At 38.5% G+C, this 25,971-nt stretch overlaps 1 protein-coding gene across 2 annotated transcripts; it reads left to right on the top strand.

Annotated features, from left to right (window-relative positions):
* Positions 1 to 1,404: 1,404 nt before the first annotated feature.
* LOC137180177 (tetratricopeptide repeat protein 31-like) lies at positions 1,405 to 25,063 on the top strand. 2 transcript variants are annotated; one of them, XM_067585452.1, is made up of 16 exons: positions 1,405 to 1,634; positions 13,420 to 13,502; positions 13,918 to 13,998; positions 15,467 to 15,526; positions 15,661 to 15,834; positions 17,591 to 17,719; positions 17,920 to 17,965; positions 19,379 to 19,469; positions 19,621 to 19,762; positions 20,196 to 20,300; positions 20,961 to 21,048; positions 21,644 to 21,677; positions 22,123 to 22,197; positions 22,963 to 23,065; positions 23,249 to 23,388; positions 24,347 to 25,063. In XM_067585452.1, exons 1-16 carry the CDS (start codon positions 1,589 to 1,591, stop codon positions 24,471 to 24,473), a joined length of 1,524 nt encoding a protein of 507 aa, XP_067441553.1. In that variant the 5' UTR covers positions 1,405 to 1,588; the 3' UTR covers positions 24,474 to 25,063. The 2 variants fall into 2 exon arrangements, with proteins under 2 accessions (XP_067441553.1, XP_067441555.1); XM_067585454.1 differs by lacking the exon at positions 24,347 to 25,063 and having other exon boundaries at positions 23,199 to 23,329.
* The last annotated feature ends 908 nt before the right edge of the window (positions 25,064 to 25,971 follow it).

Genomic DNA, 25,971 nt, shown 5'->3' with positions numbered 1-25,971 from the left:
GAGCAGGGCGGATCTTTGCGGAATGCAGGTGGAGGGAAAAAATAAGGTGATGTTATTTCTTCAGCAGGAAAAGGAAATAGAAACCACATAAATAAAACAAATCAAAACACACACACACACACAAATCCAATGGCATCACTTCTTAACAACAACAAATCGATGTTGTTTATATACCAATGTAGATATTACCTTCTATATTACAGGCAAAGCTGGCTTCTGTTGAACCTCCTCACTACACTGTGACATACAGCACAATATTACCACCCAGTGGACAAGGGTGTCAGCCTACATTCCTTGTGCAGTTTTTTTGCAATTCAGGATGGTTTTCTCCACCCACAAATATTCATTCCATCCAGGACAGAGACCACTGCTTTCCAGTTAGGCCAAGTTGCCAGGAAACACCAGATGGCTGAACAGTCTGCCGGTGTCAGGATATTTCTCATTTCTTTGCGAGGCTGGTCCCAAGAGATCTCAAAAATGAAACAAAGCTACAGTATACTGTGAAACTATTGTTGCAGATGAAGAACGTTTTAAGAAAGGCAAGACTGTATTTGAAAAGGTGCTCCACATGCACATATAGAGGCAATTTAAGTTCTTTACATGAGGCAAAAATGCATTTGAACAACATTTAAAAACACAATGAAGGCTTTATTTTGCAGGTCCCTTTATTTTCTGGTGATTTCCTAATATTTTCCTAGATTCCTTTCCATTCCCAGGAATTTGCTACCTATGACTTTGGTTTTTGTTGAGTTTATAAGTAATTTTTTCTTTTCCAGAGGAATTTTCCTTGAAATAAGTGCTTCCTTGGAACATATTTTTTCCTGTGGCACTGAGCTGACCTAATTAATTAATTAATTCCAATGAATTTGAAGCAATTAGTCAGTGCAGAAAGGGCTCAACTCAGCATGCAAAGGCGTAAAATTTGTCCACCGGACAGTATGTAGAATTTAGTGGCATCTAGGATTTGGCAAAAATGGAATTTAATATTAATAAGTATGTTTTGATCAATGTATAATCAACTGAAAAAAAGAATTGTGTTTTGGTATGATGGGCTTTTTGGAAGAGGATCTGCTCCCTATGGGCTCATTCTAAGGTAATGAAAACACAATTTTTATTTCAGGTGATTATACACTAATTAAAACATACTTATGAATATTAAATTCCATTTTTGCCAAGTCCTAGATGTTACTAAATCTTACACACTGCAACTTAAACTTTAATGGAAAAACCATATCAGACACAAATTATTATTCAAAGTAGAGTATTTTATATACATCTTAAAACATGGATCTTTAACGTCAAGCCTGTCGTGCTTTTATTTTGAAGATTGTGGCCGGAAGTCTTCAAATTCTGCCCACATCGTTTTATTGTGAATACCGGAAGCAGTATTAGTCGTAACAGCGGTTAGCTCGACAGTGACGGTGACTAGACAGTCGGAGGAGGCTCAACGGGCGATATTTCTCAGTAACCGGGAGCTTCACCGGGGAGTCGTCAGCGTCAAACGAAGATTATAAACATATCGTTGTTTTGTTTGATAGTTTAAATTTAATTCACAGTATGTGCTGATAATGTTGGACGTTAAAACCCGATGAAGTTCACCAGAGATATCCGCCGGCTGCTCGGTTTGGGAGGCGGTGAGTCAAACTGCCAGTCAGCCGTTAACTACTTTTCATTTTTCTTTCAGATAAGTTGGTGACACAGGTTTGTCTCTGCGGAGTTTAACTTGCTGTGATTTAGCATAATCACTCTGGCTGTGAAAGCACTAATGACTATATCCCATGCTGCAAAAAAACCCCCAAACAAACAAAAAAAAACGCAAATAAAATAATTGCCACTAAATAACATTAGACAAAAATACTTAAAAAATGGCCAACAAAGGCTAACAGTTACAGCAAGTAACGTTAACTACAGTAACTTATATTGAGCTTAAATGTTATCTTCAGAGTTTCCAACTTCAGTCTAAGTTATTTGCCAGTTATTATGCCAACTAACTCTAAATATTGGCCCTTTAAAAAGAAAAAAAAATGAGTTGAATGTTAATTAGCTTCATATACAATTTTCATTATTTGCTGCGTAGTCGTATTTTTAGGACAAGGGAAGAAAAGGCTGATTGAATGTCAGACTTTATTTATTTATTTATTTTTAATATGAAGTGGCTAGCAAATTTTGGGCGAGAATGAATATGTTGTTTTCTGTAAAAGCCACTTTTTAACTGCAACATACAGTATTTCACTATGTATGACTCTAGAAATTGACACCAGTGCTAGCTGTAACGTTAGCTTTGAGCTCACTAAAGCAGCATTAAGTGAAAGAAATGGGACTTTCTGAAACTTTCACCAGTGGTTTTTGACCAAAAGACCAAAGAGGAAGTCCCCGCCCCCCCGAAAAAACCCTAACATTACCGCTACTATTGTTGCTGTTGTTGGACTTAGCATGCCTGATTAGAAAAAACACCATTTAAAGGTCATTTGGGGTTAGTTAGTACAGGTGTTTTGTTGTAGTATGTTTCATAATCCATTTGTACTTCTCTTTACCTTAACCTGAACCCAACCTTACCATAATTATCAGTATCAACATGTGACTGGGAACCTCAGATTTTGCTGAAAGCTCTGACATATTTGACTTGGATATATCTGACTTGATAATACAGACATGGCTGAAAGGGTTTATCTTCCATCCAATATGATGTGAAAACAGCATTAACACAAATCTAAAGCAGCCTTCTTAACTTCAACCCAGTCTTACTACAACCAAATCATAATCTAGTGTTAACCTGAATTAAACCCTAACTCAGATCATTTCAGGACACACAAGTTAATAGAAGACAATGATCGAAGGCTAGACTGCAGGCATTTGTTAGCCATCTGCTCACTTTATTGGATTCTCTTCATAAGTTTAGACTTTACTTTTATCCAATAAACTTAAATGGCAAACCAAAACTCTCAGAGTTTAGAAACACACAAAAAGCAAGAAATGCATATATAAAAATGTGTTGTGACATTGCAGTCACACTTATTCTGTGATTGTGGAAGCAAGAGTTTGCACATTTTAACCTTTAATTTTGCAGCATTTTGAGTTTTCGGTACTTTTATTGTGCTTTGGGAAGTTTTGCATTTTAATACTTGCAGCGTATTAAATTGATCAGAGCTAAGTTATGTTGGAGTTTAATATGTCGGTATGTTGGCGGGTCATCAACCAAAAATATTTGACTGGCAAATGAGTTGTGCACTAACCCCATAAGAATGTACAGAAACTGGTTTGACCACTGTACTGTATTTTTAAGTCTCTTATATGGTCAACCCTGATGACAAATAACTTTGGCATTCATGTAATGAACTCTCAAATGTTTTTAATACTCAAAATCCATTACATGTGTGTAAGATGATGTGTCACAGAAACACTTACGGCTAAGCATTTCAGGAAAGACACTTCAGATGTGATGAAAGCTTTTAATAGCTACTTTATCTGAAAACAGTGATGTCGTAAATGACTTTTCCTGCTGTGTTTTACAGTGGAAGTGGGCCACCTTCCCCCTAAATAAACACCACCGTCATTGATATCATAAAAATGATACACACTTTTATAAGATAAAACATTAATGTTTAGGGGAAAAAAAAAAAAAAGCAGAGAGGTCTCTTTTCACCCAGAAAATAGCACATGTATAAGAAGTGTGGGCTATTGTTCATGAACTACCAAACTATTTCCTGGGGGAAGCCCTGGAGGAAACCACCCTCACTCAACCTTTCCCCGTGAAACTAAATGGAATAAGCAGAATGTCCTGAATAGTAGTAATAGTTAGATTTTGATGTAAGCTAGGATCAATCGCAGAAACTGCTTCTAAGCTGTGAAAGCATTAAAACAGTTTGTCCAGTTTTTGAAATGAGAATCCTTCTCTGGTTAATGAGCGTAATTGTGACATTATTCATATCCACATTAACTCTTATTTTAAATACTAACCGTTGCTCATAGATTATTCATTAGAGACCACAAATTATTAAATCGTGTGCACAAATTAATTTTTTTTTTTCTCCACGACACCTTCTGCACTCTGTATGAATCTTTCTATTCAAATTATTAAGAGACACCTTGAAGCCAAACAACACTCCTTTCACTGACAGAAGCCTATAAATCTATTTAGCGTTAGCAAAATCATGAAAAAATGGATTATTTCTTACTTATAAGCAGGGTAATGTACAGGACTCAAGTCATTAGTCATTAGAAGTAAGGATTAACTTGGTGTTTAATGGAAGTTCTCATCACAGTTCATCAATGTCCTCCAAAAAAGTTGCCGCTCCTCAAACAAACTTGAAAATGTAAACAGCAGCATCCATAAGAAATACAAATCTTGAGCTTTGGTGTGTGCAGTTTAGTTTCTCTTTAGACAAAACGCCTACATCCTAAACACACACTTCTCTTCCTGTCATTTACTCTCAGACATGAATGATTTTTAGTCCAAATATGTCGTAGTTCACATTCATCCTACTCCTTGTCCTTAGACTGTCTCAACCTGGTACGTCATGCTTCTCTATTTGCTCTCACTTCTGCACATTGCATCTTACAGCCTTCATCAACAGATGGAGTTTGGTTTTTTCCTTCACAAAACAACAGTTACAAATTCCAATTGTTGTGTATTTATCATGCTAATTAAATTTTTTTTGACAACCGATGGGAAATTAACTTAACATTCTCCTCCGAGTGCGTGGAGTTAGGTCTGCAGACCATGAGATGTGGTTGAAAGCTAGCAGGCAGACCTTGAGTCATATAAAGTGAATCAGAAACATACAACTGGTAAACGGACGTTGGCAGACGTCAGGTGACCTCATGTGATCTCATTGCAGTGGAAGATTTTAGGGTGTTTTGTCTCTTTTGTCTTGTTTTAATAGAGAGCAGTTTCTGTTGATGAGTCAGAGGGAGAGGAACTTTAGTTTGGACCTGCGTACTCTTATGTATGTGTGTGTGTGTGTGTGTGTGTGTGTGTGTGTTTCTGTGCCTTTGGGTGTGTCTGTCTGTCTGTCTAGTGTGATTTGTTTGCGGTGCGGGCCAAAGTAGTTGGGTTTGAGTTCACCACATGAGACGCCCATTAGTCTTGATCTTCCTCTTCCTTGAAATAATTTAGTTAATGAGAGAGACAGAAGCAACCACACACCCTTTTAATATGAATCATTTTGCTGAAGTCTTTATTTAAAAAAAAAATCTAATTACCTTCTGTTTGTTTTTTTTTTTGTCCATACGTGCATAGTTAGCATTTTAAAGCAAGATAGAGGTAGTTTGGGAAGACACAGTTAGCAACAAGTGAGCATATGAATTACAGATATATGCACTCGTACTTGATAAAATCATCTGCCAGGGTGCATGTCATTTATATCATAATTCTGATATGCATTGTGACATAATGCATTTTCTGGAAAATCAATTCATAAAGAATTAATGAATAAAAAGTCTGTTTTTAGCAAATCCAGCATATTAAGATACAGAAAGTGTAAAAGAATCCAATATTGCCATAAAGCCACCCTGATTATTGATTTACAGCATTGCCTTAATAAAGGAATAGCTACCATGACAGAAACAGTATGACAAACCCTGTAAACTGTGAGTGAATATATCTTCACAGTACACAGTGTGTTGTTATATCGCCCACACTTAGCTTGACCTTTAAATGGAAACTGATGTTTGTGTTTCAGTCGATCACAATTGAACAGCAGAGGCCAGTTTTACATGCGCACTGATGTCAATGCAGCCTCAGAATTATACAGTCTGAAAGTATTAAAGAGCCTTAAATGAAATATATGAAAATTAAGGCCTTAAATTGGCGTTATAAAGACCCTCACTCGTATGAAATATTTTCTTTTATCAGTTCAGCAATTTAACAGACAGTCAGGTCTCAAATAGTGACGAGGCCTTTATTGGAGACACGTCAGGGTTTCCCACAGTGTTTTATAGAGAAGGTGTGGAACAAAGAGCACCTCCACTAACACAATAAAACATGAAATACACTTTTATGAAATATAACATGAACCTTCAAGGGAGAAATGGCAGGAAAAAAACTGATATTACTAAGAGGATTTGCTCGAAGACAGAAGGTCAGACAAGTCTGTATAGTTGTGTTTTTCCTCTCTACACTAGTGTATTTCTAAAATGAAATGTTCTACTACATCATAAGATAAAGAATAACATCAGCAAAAAAAATCCTGGAGGAAATCCAGGAGCATATTGTCAGAAACAAACCTTTATTTCTAATTTCCCTGTTGTTTTAGACGATCACAGTTTAGTAAGAAGCCTCTCTGTCGTCTGAAACGCTCCCGTTTACTGCTACTCCTGTTTGTTTTTAAAGTTAAAATGTCCTCCATCTTTCTCACACATGAACCCCCCCCCCCTCCAGCGGTCCGGGAGGCCTAATTCCTTCACTTTCCTGGAAGATCTAGTACTTAACAGAATAATACTGAGAAAAACGAAAAGGTAGAATCAGTCTGAATAACGCAAACAGTGTGTGAGAACAGTACTTGTGTTAATAAGATAAACACTGACAGAGCGGTGAGTGCTGCATGACTCTGTTGTGTGGTTTTCATTTAGGACCAGGCTTTATTATGTTTTATTATATTATATAGCCTATGTATTATTGATTTATTACTGATCACTTTTATTTGAGAATAATTTGCTTTTAAACACTGACTGGATGGTTTTAATGTCAACTTTAGTGGACCTATGTGTCATTGAAACACTTCCTATATGACATCACTAATGAAAGAGTATATTTACATGACTTAGAAGTTATTTGTGTTGCCATAATCCTGAATATTCAACACTATAAAACTCTTTTTTTTTTTTAAGGTTTTCTCTCCCATGTTGCAGTACAACACTAGTCCTGAATTCCCCATTTCGCCCAAACTCCCAGCACATAAACAGAAAGACTAATTTGAAAACACTGATGTTGAGAGAGTAGCATGTGTGTGTGTGTGTGTGTGTCAACATGGGTGTGTGTTTGACAGAGGGGAGGAAACTGCCAAGGCCACCCTGTCCGGCAGCCTTGAGAACCAGATTTCATCACAGGTGGTTTTCACATCGAACAGTAACACATGGTTTGTTATACTGAATATTTTTCCACCCTCAACATTTTTTGTAGTTGAAGTAAAAAAGCAGATTTTTTTTTTTTTTTACTATAAAGTCAGATGCAACCCATTGCTTTTATTAAAACCCAGTATGTGGCAGTACTGAAGAAAACTACGCAAGTCTGTTGACATTTTGCCGAGTGTGCATAAGTTCACGCACAAATAACTTTTTTGCTGCATGTGCAAAGCTGGCATGTACTTTTTTTTTTTTTTTTTTTTTTTTTTGGTTGTCTGTTACGGTTGATGTGAAAGTTTCCATGGTATTTAATCGTCTGAGTAAATATTGTGAACCCGAGCCGAATGAAAACCATCAAGATCTCACTGAATCATGTTGAAACGCTTGATCATCACAGAGGTTAAGATAAGTCATCCTCTGACAGCAGTGAGCAGGTCGGCCATTGTGATCTGAAATATTTAGGAAGTATCTTTGGCTGTGGTGCAAATATTGTTATGGATAAATTTATGTGACTGTCGGGAATCAAGTTGGAATTTATCATGAGCAGGAAAGTGGAAGGAGCGCGCAGTAGTTGATGTCTTCCTTTATATTCATGTGGCGCTGTTACCATACAGTGACTCACACGGACTCAATCTGGAACTCTTTTACAGTAACTTGACCAAAAAATTGATCCCAAAGCTCTATGACCTCACTTCATGAAGTTACAGAGTGAATAGTAATAAGGAGAGAATCCGGAGGGGAAAAAAATGAACATAATAAAATAAACATTGGACTGAAATTGTAGACTCGAAGATGTTTTGTCACTTATCCAAGAGGTTCTGCTGACTACTGTACAGCCCTCTTATACTGGCTGTACACACAAACATTCCAGCATATAAATTCATGTGAATAACATAAGTGCAACTACTAGACAGCTTCAAAATCCTGTATGTCCACGTTAATAGTGTTGAACACCCGGAATTGAGATCCAGGTATTGTCTTGCCAAGATCTGCTCCTGTTTTATGGGAAACATCTCTGCAGGAACCAATCACTTCAGGCATGTGTCTGCAGGCAACAGGATATGCTGAAAGATAAAGAAGTTGGCATGGATAAGTCAGCAGTGTGTGTGTGTTTTTTTTCTCCATAACAATAGTGTACTTGTAAAAGGAAATGTTGCTCTACAACAACGTAAGATAAAGAATGACATCAGAGCATTTAAATAAACAATATGATTAATTATCAAACTTAATTTATGACAAGAATTTCAGGAAATTCTGAGGATTCAGTAGTATATTCCCAGGAAGTACTCATTTCTAAAATCACCTTCAACCCTACTTTGCACACTCACTCAGGTGTTTTCACTCTATTACATGAATAGACCTCCTCTCAGGACGGTGTGAGTGCAGACAGAATGATTGACGTCCCCATCGGTCTCCTCACTGTTCTGCTTTGCTGTTGCAACTTAAATCATCATTTTTTTCCCAGATGTTAAAGCTACAAACTTGTCATAAGCAATTTTCATACTAGTAATTTTAGACAGAATACTGTCTGTGTTCACTTAGGCTGCATTCATTTGTCAGAGGGGGCGATTTCTGCCTCTCATCAGTGCTTTTGCTATTAAATGTCAGTTGTGCTAAAAAGCACAATCCATAAAACAGCAACCAGGCTGCCTTCCTGTAACTGATCTTATGCGGTGTGGATGTGTTTCAGTTACAAACCTACAGTATAATGTTGCATTGTCTAAATGTTGACGGATGTGTTAATCCCTCGCAAACACCCTCCCTCGTTCCCTCGTCTGTTATTCCTCCTTTCCGCTTGCCTTTTGGTCTCGCTGTGAGTCAGGTGGTGTCGTAGCTCTTAAAGCCGTTTGGTTTTCTGCTCACTCTCAAAAGTTTCTTTAGGGACGAGCTATTCCTGGACAGAGTTTTCTGGCCTTGCCTTTCATCCCGTCAACATCTTGTGTTCGAGGGAAAAGAATGTTGGCTCGAGACCCCTTCGTACATTCCCTGAAACTTTTTTTTTTTTATCTGACATTTATCCAGAACGTGCAACCATCGCTGTATCAGCAGTTTTATTTCATAAAATAAAAAAAAACTGTAGCTTTGCTGATGAAAGAAAGCCTTTGTACTTGTTACCCTCAACAAGCGGTGAGGCTGTGGTTATGACAAAAATAATAATCCTGACCACCGTGGTCATTAATATGTTTTTTTTGGTATCAGCATGTTTTACAGCTTATGTATATTTTTATTTCTTTAGTGCACAGACACAGCAGCTAATCTTACTGTGTGATTATGTACTAAACGTAGTTACGGCCTAAATTATTGCCACCTACGTTGGCACACAGCTGCGAGATGTAACAGAACCTGTATTTCAATGTCATCTGGTTTTAAGTATCACTCCAATACATGCAGTCAGTTGTGATAAACAATTGTCTAGCACCTGTAGAATAATCAGCAGATGAACTTGAGCAGCATGGATGAGCAGTGATGGGAAAAGGGAACCCCATACTGGAAACCCATAAAGTTTGACTGATAATTATCAGTTATTTCTGGTAATTGCAGTGCAGAAACCCACAGCGATGAGCATTCAGCACCAAAGATGGAGACAAACTCAATGAAAGATGAGCTTTTAGACAGATCGTTCCTCTCAACTGCACTTATTAAATAAAATATTTTGTCCCATTGCTACACAGTCTTTTTCAGCTTGTCACACATAATTCAAAAGGTTTGCGAAGCACCAGGATGAAATAGTTAAGGTAATTATGTGGCTACATGCCGGGGATGACTTGGCTGACAAAGGCATCCTTGGCCTCAAGGCTAAACATTTTCCACCTCGTGAGAACAGCGAGTTTCATAGTTTTGTGCAGCTGGCTGATAAGATAAGAATTTTCATGAAGTACAGTTGCTCTCTCCAGCGTGCTCCCTGACTAAACTTCTGACCCGAAGACTCGGTTCCTGGCTGATTCTTTTATGGCCGTGAGGGCAGCAGAACACATGTTTGTTTCCAGACTGTTCTGGAAGCAGCTGAGTGCAGGCCGCCAGAAGCTTATGTGGCAACAATCCAGTTTCACTTCATTGACTAAAAATGACATTCTTATTGAGAAATTGCTTCTTTGTTCTCTGGAACACAAATTCCTGATTAGTTTACTCATACTTGGCTAAAACAAAACATCCAGTCTTTGCATCGGACAAATGTAACTCCGAAGTCTTCCTTTTGATAGTACTTCTTTTGATAAGTGCAGCCCAATACTTTGGTTTATGATAAGAATATTTCAGTCAGAGGCTGTCAGTAGGAAGACAGGTTCGTGTTCAAACGTGTTTTCAGGCACACTGATGTCAGCAGTAAACACTAGTAAAAAAATCCACTTATTTAAATCTCTTTAAATAGTTTGCATACTCTATTTTGTTTATTCAGCACATGTCAGCCGTCTCATGAAACACCTCAGAAAACCATTTACAACTCGCTGATACTTGCCACAGTTTACTTGACTCTGACGCATGTTTCACTGACCCGCACTAGTAACAGCTTTCTGAGATAAACTGTTATTCATTGGTTGTTTAAATAAAGGTTTGCATCCGAGCTTTGACGGTGCAGCCACTTGTATTATTTCTAAAGCTATGAGCAATACTCCCAGCCTGTTGGGAGTATGAACTGCACACTAAGTGCACAATAACTCAAGTGTTTTGACTATTTTTTTTGTTAAAGTTAAGTAAGTAAGTTGTCTTATTGGAGCTTTTTTAATTTTCCTACATCAATCCTTTGTAATAAAAAAGGATAACATTATAGCAGACTAAAAGATCATCACTTCAGGCTTTGGCCTAATATATTGTTTGCTTTCTTTGACATTCCCTAAGTGGAATTTTTAAGAAGAAGTATACAAACCACAGCCAGATTTAGTGGCATTAAATTGGTATGTAAATAGACTATTAACATTTTTAGGCATTGCTCGAGGGATTGCAATGTCTTTTGGTTGGTCCCATTCAATAACTGTTAAGATATATCTCAACAGTTATTGAATGGGTTGCCATGAAATTGGGTGCAGCTGTCCATAGTTCCCAGAGGATGAAACCTATTGACTTTGAGTTTAACTGTAATGAAATGTAGCATATAACAGAATTGACTTGCCTTAGCTGTGGTGATCCTCTGACTTTTTCCTCTCAAAATGTCACTCAATGTCCAATGAAAGATTTTAACATCTACTAGATTGATTTGTGCACATTTTGGTACAGTCATATATGTTCTTTGGATGAATCCCAATGACTTTGGTGCCACCAGCAAGTAGATATTAGTGGTTCAGAGTGAAATGTCTCTATTGGATCCGTCACCATGGAATTTGGTGCAGACATTTGTAGTATTTGTGGACTGATTTATCTATGGAACAGGTTGTTTTGCTAGTGCAGCCGTACTGTAGACTTAGCCTTGTTTCTTTTATCTAATCCCAACTACACCCAGTGTTTGCAATTGATAACATCAGACTAATTGGAGCTTTACAGATTAAGAACATAGGTTATCCCTCAATATACACTGAACCCAACGCTCAGTTTTCTCCAGTCCCTGAGATCTTTTCAGGGGCTGCTGCTCTGCTCTCTGCCACTCTGTGTCTTCTACTTATCACTTGAAATGAAAAACTACCGGCTGTTTTTGTCTCTTGCTGCTGCTGCTGCTGCTGCTGCTGGTAAGTGATCTGCTTCAGCAAAGTGAGTGCTCATCACTTGTGTCAAATTTTACTACCAACAAAGTGATGACAACCTAGCTGGACTCAACCAAAAGGCTAACTGTTAAATTTGTCAGCTCATATCTTAAAAATAAATGTAATCTCAGTGAGTTAATGAGTTGAAATGGAAACATGAGAGAGTGAAATATTTCTCTGTGGAATATTTCCAGAATGCTTCCGGGTACCTGAGCACTATTTCTGTCCGGAGGCTCTCAGATATTTTTGGCATGGTGACCTCTTCATGTGATATGAGAGGAAGGGAGGAGGATTCCCTCCCTTGTCCACCACACACACACACACACACACACACACACACACACACATTCATCTGGAGCCACATTAACATGCACCAGAAACGTGTCTCTCTTTATATCCCAGCGTACAGCGTGTGTGGAGCATAATTGTCTGAAGGATCACTAAACCACTTAACTGGATTCCCAGATCTTTGCTTTCTTGACCAATCAGATCGCTGTGTTACTTATTGACACTTCAAAGTTGCACTTATAACTTGATATTTGTATTTTTTTAAGGAACGGTTCATCACTTGCATCACATGAGACTGAACAGCCAGTTTATGCAGCCAGAAAAATAAAATCATGCATTATACAGTAGGTAAAAAACAATTTCCTAGGTGGTAAACAACATAATTCATCGTATTTGTGTTTATTTTGCAGCTAAAGAACACTGAGGCTACCTATTCACCATCAGGAAGGATTAGGTCAGAGCCTTGAGCTACGGCTACATGTTAATTAAGTCAAATCCATTTTATTTGCATTATATGTTGTTGCCAACTGATGGCAGATAAAAAAAGATGCCAGGCTACGAGCTAAACACAACTCACATGTTGTCATGTGGTTTAATGCACTTACATATATTCATGTCTCCCAGCTTTGAAGTCTCCTGATAATAATAATATGTATGAAACAGGCAGATTTAACTACTACCTACTACCAAACTGTGAACTTTAAGGAGCTCAAGGTGAAATAAGTAGGAGCTAGTCTTGATTTTGTCATTTTTCATGTATTTCTGTTTAGACTAATGAGGGGTGAAGTTGGTAAAAGTGATTAGTGTCACCTTAAATTTATAGGACGGCATCTTTCTCTCCTTCAAACTGACACTTTTAGTGTTGGGTAGCAGGATAATCGATGCAACATTACTCATCTCTCTCTATAAAAAACAAAATCTTTGGATTTTTGATGAGATTTGTTGATAATAAGACAAAATATAAAATCCAAATGTATCCTTTAAAACATCACTTACACATATAAACTGTCTTAATCTGAATGCTGTGTATGTTGAGTCAGACTCATCTGGCTAAAACTTCTGTGCCAGCTTCTATTCAAATGTACAGTCAAACCCGCTGCTCATAAATGAATGTTTTCATACAGAAGGGGAAACACCAGACTAAATAAAAATTCATTCTCTCCCTCTGCCCTTGGGTCATCCAATCACAAGCTGCCACACCTGTGTTGATTTGCATAGAAAATGTGTCTTGTCAAGCATTTAGTCAACACACACTCACACACACATTTTCTGTCATTCAAGAGATGCATTCAGACAAAACGTACAGTAAATACAATACAAGAGTCTTTCCATGTCATACACTGTGACTCATCAGTTAAAGCAAAATGCAATAAACGTGTATGTGTGTGTGTCTCTGTAGATGGGTCAGGAGAGGAGGACATGGACATTCAGAATGGAGCTCCTGAACCATCAGACAGGAGAAAAGATCAAGACTTATCACAGGTAGACGACCACAGGATAGACACATATATTAACTGGGGAAAGTTTGTACTCACTGTACTCATTATATTGTATTTATGTGTGAAAAATAAGTGGATTACATGAAAAACACATACAACAAATGAACTCATGGGATACTGTTTTTCAGTTACACATACTTAGATAGATTTATGACATCTAACAAAGCCAATGCTGAAGTCCTTAGAGTATCACTAACGACCACAAGATGCTGGCTCTAAAATCTTTGGCAACTTTTCTCTTGACATATAAAGTCAAGGTTTTTTGGCTTAAGCTTAAGCTAAGTGAATGTTCAGGTCAGTCAAGAAGTGACTCCAAACTCTTCTGAAATAAATATGCAGCTGTCAGTTACCTAATTTTTGTGTGTGCGTGTGTGTCTGTGTGTGTGTTACTCACGCAGGCCATGCTGAGTGGTGAGGATGGTTTGGATGATGAGAAGAAGACAAGACGGAGAGCAGAGAGGAGGAGAGCCAAAAAGAAAGTGAGTAATAAGAGACCAATTTGACTGACATGACAGTATACTTCATTATATCCATAATATATCTATAAGCTACAACTACCAAAAAAACAAAACAGCTGTACTAAAGAATTGGTACAAAAAAAAGAAATGAAAGACTTTATAAAAGGAGGGCACTTCAAAATACAAATGTACTATGTCTTTATATTGTCACTCTGCACATAAGAGTATCTTTTTTTTTAAAGTTACTTTCTAGCTGACGTGTACAGTAGGAATGTGCAGAGATCCCAGTATTTGTATTTGTATCTGTATTTGTTGAGGCAGCAAAAATTATTTGTATCTGTATTTGTATTTTAATAAAAGTGGAAATAAGCTTAAAAGTCCTGTTTTTGTTTTTCTGACACTTTTAATTTTAGAAAATTAAAATGTTACAATAAGTGTTCATGAATTAACTACCTTACGAAGGAGGTCCACACATCGGGACTTGAACTGGAGTCTCCCAGATCATAGACGACTGCGCTGACCACTGAGCTAAAACTTTATTCATCACCTCCTGCAGACAAACCTCTACCTATTTATACACCCATAACACAGAGACATCACAGCGTGTAATGTGTAGGGAGGAACTTCAAAGGCGATTATTGCTTTGCACTTTTCATTTATTGCCTATTTTTTACAACCTAACTTCCTGGAAAGGAGAAGGGGAACAACAGGTTATGGAGAGTCCCTTGGGACTTACCCCTGATAGATGTAACAATGGAGCAGAGGAGAGAGACTGAGATAACGATGTAACCGACTTGTAAACTGGTATTTCATGTTTTGTTTTGTTTTTCTTCCCAAAAACAAATAATTTTAAAAATATTTGTATGAAACAAATATTTGAATAAAACCAAGTATTTGTGCTTTGCCGAATAATGTATTTGTATTTAGGCACACCCCTAATGTACAGTATGTTGTTTATGCACAGGTGTATCTGACTTATAAATGTGATTTATCTGCTACTTATTTATATATATTGTATTATTGTGTTATATATTTTGAGAAATGTTTAAAGCCAGGAACAACATACAGAACAAACTATTATCCCTACATCAATAACATCAGTATAATCTGCATTTCATCCTCCTGTAAATTGCTCTCAAAAAAACCCCCAATAAAATAAAAATGCACTTTATATCATCCATGTTGCTCATGTCTTTGTCGTTTATGATTCCTCTGCTAACTAAAATGAATGCATCTGCCACATTCCTCACACCACCACATTTGTTACCACACCCATGTTTATCCATGTCACCCGTCACTCCACCTGTCGTCACTCCTTTTTCACAGCTGTTACTGCGTCGGCTTCATCTACCGCATCCCTCTTCATAACTGGTTCTGCACCTTTCCACGTTTTTTTATGACACATCTGACTGCACATATATTTCTATATCTGTGTCCATACATATATCTGTACCATCCCACATCCACCATGTCCATGCTCTCCTTTCAGAGGCAGAAAGAACGGAAGAAACTGGAGAGAGAGGAGAGGATGGAGGACGTCTCGGAGCAGGTGAGACCGTGTTTTATCTGAACAATCTTCATATCATGTTAGGAAATACAACATATTCAGCTTAATAACAAAGAGGCAGATGTGACTTCTTGTTTTTCAAGTCAAGGTCAAAATTCGCTTTTAACTTGTACCAGGGAGAGGAAGTGCCTGGAGTGGCGTCAGAGAGCGACAGCGAGGAGGAACTGAAAGCGGAGGAGGAATGGACTGCGGTTCGTCCCAAAAATAAATGCAGCCCTGAATCAGTCCCTGCCTTCATTACGACAGAGAACAAGAGCAACCGCCAGCCGCCCCACAGGACCTCGGAGGAGGTGGGTTGAGGCCAACGCTTGCAGAACCAAAAGTATCCGTTCCCTCAAACTAAAATAAAAGTGTCTAGGGATCTATTATTTTGGCTGGTGAAGCATCAGAGTGACCTGATGGTTTGAAATTTCTCGGATAGCCAAGTATCCTGTTGAGACACTGAATCCCTCTCTGCTAACTCACTGTAAAGTTGGATGTGTACTCCTAGTAAAATGTAATTACTTTAAAATTGGCTCAGGCAAATAATCTGCTGCGGATGCATTTATTGGCAGTACCATATAACAACATGCCACATTTGCTTACATTCTGAGTATACTTGAACCCAAAGTCACACAAAGGGTCTTCAAGAAAGTGATTGCCAGTTAAATGCCATTAATTCTTACTAAGTAGTACTTGATTGTACATTTCTTTTCCTTTTGCCTTTTATATTTTGAGAGAACAGTACTTAAACTAGGAAACACTTCAGCACTCGTGAATTAGATGCAGAATTATTTAGTAAGAAACGTTTTAGTGCAGACTCAGACTCCAAGGCTCTTGTGATCCAAGGCTGGAGAAAATCATGTCATTGTGAACTGCAGGAGGATGTCTGACTCTGCCGAAATGCACAAACACGTGTTTAACCACCTTTTTAAGCCTCGGCTGCCCAAACGTCAGGTTGGTGTCCTCAGTAGTTCTCGGACCATGGTGTACTTGCACTGCAAGTCTAGTTTTCTTTGGTCTAGTTCAGAATAAAAAGGTTCATTTTGTTTGGTTTGTGTATGTTTGCACTGCCAAGTTATAAGCAGACTAGGTCTTGTAAACAAACAAGACTAGCACTTTACAGCCATGCTTGTAACTCTGTGAAGCTGTACTTTGGCACAATGGTGCTCTGAGCTATGTGCTAATGCCAGCATGCTAACATGCTTACCATGACAATGCTAATATGCTACTCTTTAGCACGTATAATTTACCTCTGGGGACCACAAGTGTGTGAACAAAATTTCATGACAATTGATCCAGTAGTTGTTGAGATATTTCGTTCTGGACAAAATGTTGGACTGACTGACAGGCCGACATGTCATCATGCAGCCTGGAGTTAAGTGGTTTTAAAATATCTTACTTACCTAATTTGTTTATTTATCAGGGACAATAATTAACATCAATATGATGCAAATTTTCATCTTCAATCACCTTTAGATTTTTGTTCACTGTAAATTTGAAGTGTAAAGTGATCCTCCGAAATTTCAGCAAAATAAAAAAGTGCATCAGTGCTTGTTTCGATTAACTTCCTTTTACTGTAGAATGAGTTAAAGCTGGTATTCTTCAGAAGAAGAACTTCTGCTAAGCATTAATAGATTATCTGGACTCAACATATTTTGTGTTTTTTTGTGTTGCGCTCCCCTGCTAAAATTTACCAACATGCTCTGGATGAACACACCCTTTCTTAGAACCATGAGATGACCATGAATGAAGCAAATATGCATTCTGAGTATCAGTTTCAGTCTCCTTAAGAAATTAAAGTGTCACGTTTTCCACATACTGTCAATCTTTGCTGTCAGATATCTCCCTGGATTGTTTCAGATTATACAACATACCAAGGCCAACAGGGGCTTACAAAGATTGTAGTGTGGTCCAGAGGTTAGAGACATGTTTTCATGTGCAGTCAAATATCATAATAATAAGCTGATCAGTCACAGACACAGTGTTGACTTACTAATCTCAGAGCAGGTGTGAGAGTAGGTGAGCCTGTTGTTTCACGATTTTGTGTTACTTCCTGTGTCTCAGGAGCCAGAGTGGGATGTCAGCAGTGCATTTGTGGCCAACGCTGCCAGTCACATCAAACTCAAAGGCCTGAAGACCAGAGCACTACAGATCTCAAGAGAGAACAAGGAGAACGAGGCCAGGAGCAGCCAGGTACGCAAACACTCGCTCACACACAGGAGTATACAGCTGTTCCATTTTTACAACCTCCTAACGGTTTTTAGTCGGGATCTGTGAACAATGAAAATGTGATTCTCCAGCATGTCTGATGACACATTAGTTCCTTTGATGAAGATGTGGAAATCAGCATCACTTATACAGTTCAGTAATGAGACAGCATGTTGTTATTACAGGGGGAAAGCACAGAAGAAATGAAGAGGAGGGGGGAGTCTCTGGCAGGTGAATCTATTTGCTTTCATTTAGAAACACCTTGTAGTAGCAGCGCACATGATAAACATCATTACCTAGTTTTAGTGAATTGTGTCCCTCAGGTTCCAACTGTTTTGCACATTTCATTCATCCTTTTCTTTTCATACTAATTTCATCCTTTAATCATAATTGAAATGACTACTTTAGTCGCCCTTTCTATTAATACAGTAGCGTGACATTTTATTTTGTTGTGTTAAGTCAAGCTTTTGATGAAGTAGAGAGTTACTTTGGATTAAAAATCAAAGAATAACTTTTAAAGGTATTTTTTTACTGATATTACTGCAAATGCAAAGTGTCAAAAGTTTAGTTTAGTACAAAAAATGTACAGTAAGCATGTTTTTGTTTACTTAAAATTATACACTCTACATATTTCATAGGGACTATTTCTTTGGTAGGAAGGAGCGAGGGATGCATTACATCAATGAAAGTCCTCAGGAGTACGGAAGTGCAAATGTGTGTCTGTGGCCCTGTTCACATCTGACATTAAAACGCGTCTTGGGTGAAAAGTGGAAAGCTCCAAGTGCAGGTGTGAATGCACCCAAGATGCACTGAGGACACATTGAGATCCGATCCCTCAGACCACATTCAGAAGCGGTCTGGTCCGCATATGGCCACATTCTTTTAGCAGTGTGTACACAAAGGTGTCCTGGGCCACAATGAAGGACCGCCTACTCAACTGATGTCCTCTGTGTAAGCGGAAGTACATACTCATTTGTGTGCTAACGGCAAGAAATGAATGACAGTGTGGTGTAGTTGTCGCTGTCTGTCTGTCCGTCTGAGAGGAGAGAAACCTGGTGCGACCATAAATGACAGCAAAATGCTGTAGACACTATGCTTATTTATGTTATTTATCTAATTTATGTACACTCTTTTTGTTTCAGCTCAGTGAGAGTCTCTCCATTGCATTTTGCTGTCATTTATGGTTGCGCTAGTTTCTCTCCTCTCTGTTTCACCGAGGGTGGGGCTCAGCCCCTCCACACATACACGGAGCAGAGCAGCGGAGAGACAGACAGTGAGTGCAATAAAAGCTCTGCGAGTAAAAAGCCAATTGAGTAATGTATTAATGCAACAAACTCATTTCCATTCAGGCCAAACAGTTTTGATTTTGTCCGTGTGCCAAGGGCTTTGTAAACTTCTTTTAATTTCCGCCGGGTAAAAACAACAACACACTTGGTCTTTGCAAACGGAAATGATGTCCGTGTTTATTTGCATATAGAGCGAGGAAGTGAGATCCCATCACAAGTGGTCACTTGAGATGATTGTGGAGATGCATTCTAATGCCAGGTGTGAACTGACGTAGTTGGAGCTGTCCACTTGTGATTGGATCACCCAGGACGCATGTTAATGCCACGTGTGAACAAGGCCTGTCTGTACCTTCTCCAGTGCAGGGAATTCAAATGTTTGAGCAAGGCCAGTACAGCCAGGCAGTGGACATGTTTACAGAGGCCATCTACTGTGACCCAAAAAATCACAGGTGAGTTGACTTTGAACTCTGACCTCAGCTGGCCCTTCCTCTTCCTCCCAATCATACAATCCCATTTAGTTCTCTTTATCTCTGCCTCTCTCTGTTGTTGAAATAAAGACCTCTGTATATATCTGTATGTCTCTCTCCTCTTGTCTCTCAGGTTCTATGGCAATCGCTCTAGCTGTTATTGCCGTCTGGAACAATACTCCTCTGCACTAACAGATGCTCAGAGGTCCATTCAGCTGGCTCCTGATTGGCCAATGGGATATTGCTATAAGGCTTCTGCTCTGATGTGGTTAAAGGTCAGCACCCACTACACAGCAGACTAAAAAATTTAAACCAAAAAGTAATTATTTCCATTTTTTAATTCTGTATTTGGACCCACAATGTCTGCTGCCTGCTTGAATATTAAAGGTCCTATATATGGCATTCAGCCCCACCAGACAACTATTTGCTATTTAAAGATATAGTGAAGTCATGACAACCCGAGCAGAGGATGAAGCCACACTCCCTCTGTGTGTGTGTTGTAATCCGACTCTCTCTTTTCTCTCTCTCTCTTTTTTCATACCTTATTGAGTAAACGATGCAGACGTTTGTCTGAGATGCTGGTGCTAGGGTGACATCTAGTGGACTGAATGTCAGATATTGAACCTTTAATGGTTAAAGAAAAGTGATAGGATGGCCTCTAACTTTTCACTTCTGTGTGATGTTTCTGTGTGTGTGTGTGTATTCCAGCGGTACATGGAGGTAGAGAAGGTCATGGAAGACGTGTTGAAGTTAGATCAGCACTGTAAGGAAGCATCCAGTATTCTCTCTGAGTGCCGGATCCTGCAGCTCATGGTGAGCTCGGCTTCCTTCAGAGCTGCTTTCTATATGAAAGCCTGCAGTTAAAAACAGGAGCAGAAATCTGTTCAGTTCAACGTTGCAGACCTACTTTTTTCATATTTGTCGCTGCTTTGTGTGGGGCGTTGCTCCAGGCGTAGTTAAGTACATTAATCAAAGATTTATGAGGATGGAAAAGCCATTATTAGATTTGATCTGAGCAAATGGAGTTATTAAATCAATATATGAACATCATATCAACTTCATTAATCATGATTTTGGCATTTTCACTTTTTTATAGTTTGACTGTGAATATGCAAACAAGAGAGATACTGAGAGATAACATGTATCAAAGGTCCACTGACTAGAATCAAACCAGTATGTGGGAATGTGTCTCAACCTCAACAACCTGTATGATATGTGTCATAACCACCAGGACACCCCAATGTCAGACTTTTCAGCAACCACAAGTCGCGACAGCCAGTGTTAGACATGTGGGAGGAGAGTTAGCATCTTTGCACATCTTATAAACTGTTCTATGCACACATTTAACCAGCTGGTTAGATCCGAGTCAATTTGTAATTCTAGTCTTGGTTCAGGATATTTTGAAATAACTATAACATACTTCAGCGACTCTTTGAATCTTCATCTTGATTTTCATCTCTCTTTTTACTTTAGGAGTTGGGTTTTGAGGAAGAGCAGAGCAAACTGCTATTAGAGAAGTTCACAACTGTTCAGGCGATCCTCACCTCTCCTGATGCCAAGGGTAAGAGCCAGCTGCAGTACCACTTCTGTCCACACTGGGGCAGCACTGCCCTCAGTTACAGTAATACCAGATTTCAGTTCAATCACAGAGACACAGCAGAAAAGCAGAGACACACTGATACAACTGACAATACTGAAAACAAGAGTTCAGTGTAAGAACACATTTACTACATCGAAGGCTGTAAATTACTAAAACTACATATTAATCTTTATATATTATCATAACATGCTCATAACAACAAACTACTGGCAATACTCAGTATAAAGATGCACAGTGAAGTGTAATCAGTTTACTGGATTAGAGTAGCAATCTATACTCTATACTAAGGTACACATACAGTCTAGACAAATACTTACAATGCATAATAAACCTCAGATGTTTTTTTGAAATGTGTAAACACTCAGCAACCACACCTGGAGCTCTGTTGAAAGTTTATTGATGTGATGTTACAGTTAAAACAATGTTGGTAAATTACTTTAGAAAGCCAGAGAATAACACAGCAGGCCGCAGTGGTGAAATATTGTAATAAATATCATTGCTGCTCTGATTTTATTGTTATAATATGACTCTACTTTTTGTCTCCTCCCACCTGAAGCACTGAAGCATACGCCTCAGCAGGACCAGAGCGGGTAGGTTGAATGACTATAAGAAATACAAATAATCACAATCACTTCAAAATGTTTTAGTAATACAGAATATATTTTGGGGCATAAATGTTATGTATGAACTACAATACTGTATCATGTCAAACATGACACAAACCAATCTTCTATTTTGTATAGGAATACATACATCATCTACTATCTTTCAGTGTAAAATATGTCCACTATGGGTCGTAAAAATGATCATGTAAATGTACACAAATGTACAAATAACTTTTGGTTCTTTGTCTAAAGTATCTGGTGGACAAATACATATTATTATCAATCACTTTCCTCACCTGTGATCTTTGCCCTTCATCATCTGCCCATCCCGTTCACCTTTTTCACTTGTTTTCTATTCTATTTTCTCCTGCTTCCTTTTTCTCTCTCCCTCCTCTTCCTCCTTCTTTCTACCTCCGCCTCTGTGTTCCAGGAGTTGTCGCTCTCTGTGGGTTGGAAACATTACAGTGGAAGTGTCCGAGAAAAACCTCTTGGATCTTTTCAAAACGTAAAAATACTTTGTGTGTGTGTGTGTGTGTGTGTGTGTGTGTGAGGACAAATTAGATCTGTAAACAGCATTTTATAGACGAGGTGTATGAGTTCAATCATTAGGAGTAGTTAATAACAAATGAAGGCAGTAAGCTAGAGCCTGTACTGCAATCATTCAGAACAGGTACTAATAAAGCAGCATTTTAAGACATCTGAATCTGCATGAAGCTTCACAGGTAGGTAAACTTATAAAAACTAGACACAGTGTAATAAGACATAGTGCTATCAGTCAAAACCACTATTAAATTCATACAATATCTGCAAATATATCAGCATTGTGAGTTTCTGGTTTTTATTGTTCTGTTTTGGGCATTTAATGCCTTTATTAGATAGCTCCAGTAGAGAGATGACAAGAAATGAGAGAGAGAGAGATGTAACAAAGGTCTTAAACTCTAAGCCTTGGAGGCTCCACTATTGTGCACTTTTAAGTAGAAAAAGTGTTAAAAGTCATTGTCATCACAGCAGTAAAAGTACAATAGATGTAGCAGTGACACCTGTAGATAGGAGCTTCGATATAGTAGTTAAAGTAGCACGAGGAGTAGCACCAGCGCTACTAGTAGTAATAGTGTCACCACTAGAACAAGGGTTACTGCATTACTGTAGTTATAGTAATTGCATTACATTAATTGTCAGTGCTGGATGTGAAGCACAATGTCATTTTGGTTGCAGATCTGTCCACAATGCTTTGCTGTAGGTTAGACGCTCTGTGTTTCCATGGTTGCAGGTATGGTGAGATAGAGAGCATCAGAGTTCTTCATGAGCGCTTCTGTGCCTTCATCAACTTCAGGAACGCCAACATGGCTGCCAAGGCACTGGAGAAGCTGCAGGTGGGTGATTGGCAGGCTCATTTATGCGTAAACGAATCTTGACTCTTTTCATCATCTAGAATGTCACAGAATGTTAAAAGCACAGCTTTGAGTTGCAGTAATGAGCCATCATCCTGTTCTCTTGCCTCTTCAGACATGACATGATGTTAAGTTTGATCACCTGTGCTGTGTCCTCCTGTCCAGGGGGTGGAGCTGGGCGGCAATAAGCTGGTGATGAGGTACCCAGACCGGTGGATCCAGCGGACCATGCCCTCCTTACAAAGGACCACTGCTGGCCTGAGCTCCAGTGCTGCAGGAACACAGCAGAACTCAGCTGCCACAGGGTACTGAGCAATTCATCTGTGTATCTGTGTTGTCCTTTTTTCTCTGCAGGTGTAAACTCAGAATGGTTCCTTACAAAATCAAATAACATCTGTAAGTTGTTTTAGGGTTTGGGAGTTAGCATTAAACCTGCAGTGTGGAACTTTAACATATAGATGAACATAGATGAGTTCAAACAATGCTGATTAAGCCTATCAACGCCAGATAAATCTTTCTGTATTTCACAGTATACAGAGTTTTTAAATGTTGATGGAGTAGGCTACGGTGGAGCCTATGATGTAAGCACATGTCAACAGTGTTTTTGTAATTAATCTCACTGCCAGAAGGGGGAGACAAAGTCCTGCACTCAAGCTTTAAGCTTAGGTTAAAGTTAGGGTAAGAATTAATGTTAGATATGTCAGTGTGATAGTTTAGGTTAGGATTTGGGTTTTGATGATAACTATCTATCATCCCAAGATATATACAGTTTAAAATTAAATACAACTGTTTATATTCTTAAAAAATAAAGGCTGTTTTACTCCTTTAAGAAAGCAGTGAAAAAGATAATCTAGATAATGGACAATAAATTAAAGGCAGAAATTAAAGGCTACACCTGTGCATTTGCACTATGGGTTAATTCCTGCAGAACAAGTTTCATTATGCTGATGACTCAAATGGAAACGCACAGAGAAAAGATCCAACCCAGTTCCTTAGTGCTTGTTCAGGCTCCAGTCTACGTCCTCCACTGGATGAGAGATCTACATCTCTCAGCTATCAGAGACCACACTGATGCAGCGCTTTGAAAACATAAAATCCCAATGTCATCCTTTTAACACAGAAGTGAAAACCCAGCCTAGTGAATTTTCTTTAAGGCCTCCTATGTTACTTTCCACGCACCCTGTGCCCCATTATTTACCCGCATGTGTGTTTTTGTGTGGATAATGTGATGCAGGATCCTCTGCTCTGGTTCTGTCCATGCAGGTCCAGACGGAGGGTGGCTACAAATGGAGACGAGTGCTTCTACTGGCGGACCACAGGGTGTGACTATGGCGTCAAGTGCCGCTTCAAACACATACCTGACCAGCAAGGTCGAGACAAGAAACCATGACAATCATGTCTAGCAACTGCAGCACCAAGGCGCTTTAAATGAAGATTTACAAAGAAAAAGGAAAGGAGGAAGAGTGGAGGAGAGAGGAGAGCAGAGGACGAGACGACAATCCGCCGGAGAACACTGACAACTGAATCTGTCTGTGTGAGAGAGTCAGATATAATATGAATGTGTTGTATGTATGAAAGTTAGTGGTTGTTCCTCTGAAATGTTGAGGAAGCATTCAGAGCCCAACCTCAGGAGGTTGCATAAAGAATAAATCTGCATGATACTGCAGAACATCTACTGTAAGGAGGTCCAATGAATTTAATTTATAGTAAGCATCACTTTGAAACTCTGATGAACTCCTGGTTTCTGAACTCTGCATTGTTTGAAGGATGTCCGCTGTCATCAAAATGATTTACGTGGACAAATATGTTTGGTTGAATTGTACTGGAAACTCTTGTGTATCTCCTGTGTTGGATTGCTATACATGTTAAATGAAGTTATTTTGATATATTTAAAATAAGATGAAACATTTTTGCATTGAAAATTTGCACAAAACTATCAATGAAACCCACATTAAAAATGTTTTCGGGTTTGCAAACTTATGGAAATCGTTTTCTTTAACAAACACAATTCAACCCCACGATGGTACAAATACTGACTTACACATCAGAAATACAGTAGTAAGATTTCCCTCACATATTTTTTGTTATTTTTATTGCAGAGGATGACAAACATATTCACACGCACATATTAAGTAATGTGAAGTCAAGTGCAAGATTTGCACATTTGCAAATCACTATGTGACCACATGCATCGTGTGGTGCATTTGTAGTAGCTGCTCATTAAGTGAGTAGCTGTGGTTTCAGCAGCAGCAACAAGTGGATTTCTTGTCCTCTCTGTGTCAGATACTGTATATCTACATTTATTGCATTTAGTACAGTTATTCAGTGAACTTGAGAAACTTCAAAAGGAAGGTGGGTTTGAACTCTTAAATTGTTACTTTTCTAGATTTGTTGTGTGATGAGACACAATGTTTTACAGGCCTTTAAAAACAGGCAACAACAGACCTTCACTTCTCTTTCTCTAAATTTAACTCTAAACTTAACATTGATGGACAGAGGAAGTGAGAAAGTGTACGCTACTGGAAAACACAGAATGGCAGATTGGTAACAGTGTTACCAACAATATGTGTAATTCAGACAATCAATGAATATGTACACTGGACTAGACCAAACTAGGATGAAATTGGGGTATACAGAGTTTTCTTAAACAAGGGATTTTGGCTGGTCTGAGGCATCAATATTCATGTTGTTTTCAGTGCCAGGCTGGTTATTGAAGCAAAAATCATATAGTCTACATCTAATAGTGTTTAAAGACATCCTGTTTCTGCTTGCTTTTAAATAATGCCTTAGCCATTTATTTATTGGTACAATATGTTATCGTATCAGTAATGCTGTTATTATAGCACCAGCAGGTTAACAAGCTACAATTTGCTTCAGTGTTTGGCATG

Source organism: Thunnus thynnus, chromosome 3, assembly GCF_963924715.1.
Source record: "Thunnus thynnus chromosome 3, fThuThy2.1, whole genome shotgun sequence".
NCBI classification, from domain to species: Eukaryota; Metazoa; Chordata; class Actinopteri; order Scombriformes; family Scombridae; genus Thunnus; species Thunnus thynnus.
Note: the sequence above shows the minus strand (reverse complement) of the source record. Positions and strands in the feature narration are given on the sequence as shown.

What these genes read in the sequence shown, in the direction of transcription:
- LOC137180177 (XM_067585452.1), top strand. Translation starts at nt 1,589, where the DNA reads ATGAAGTTCACCAGAGATATCCGCCGGCTGCTCGGTTTGGGAGGCG. An exon ending in TGTGACCCAAAAAATCACAG is followed by an intron (nt 19,470 to 19,620) that starts GTGAGTTGACTT and finishes CTTGTCTCTCAG; the next exon opens with GTTCTATGGCAATCGCTCTA. An exon ending in GCCGGATCCTGCAGCTCATG is followed by an intron (nt 20,301 to 20,960) that starts GTGAGCTCGGCT and finishes TTTTTACTTTAG; the next exon opens with GAGTTGGGTTTTGAGGAAGA.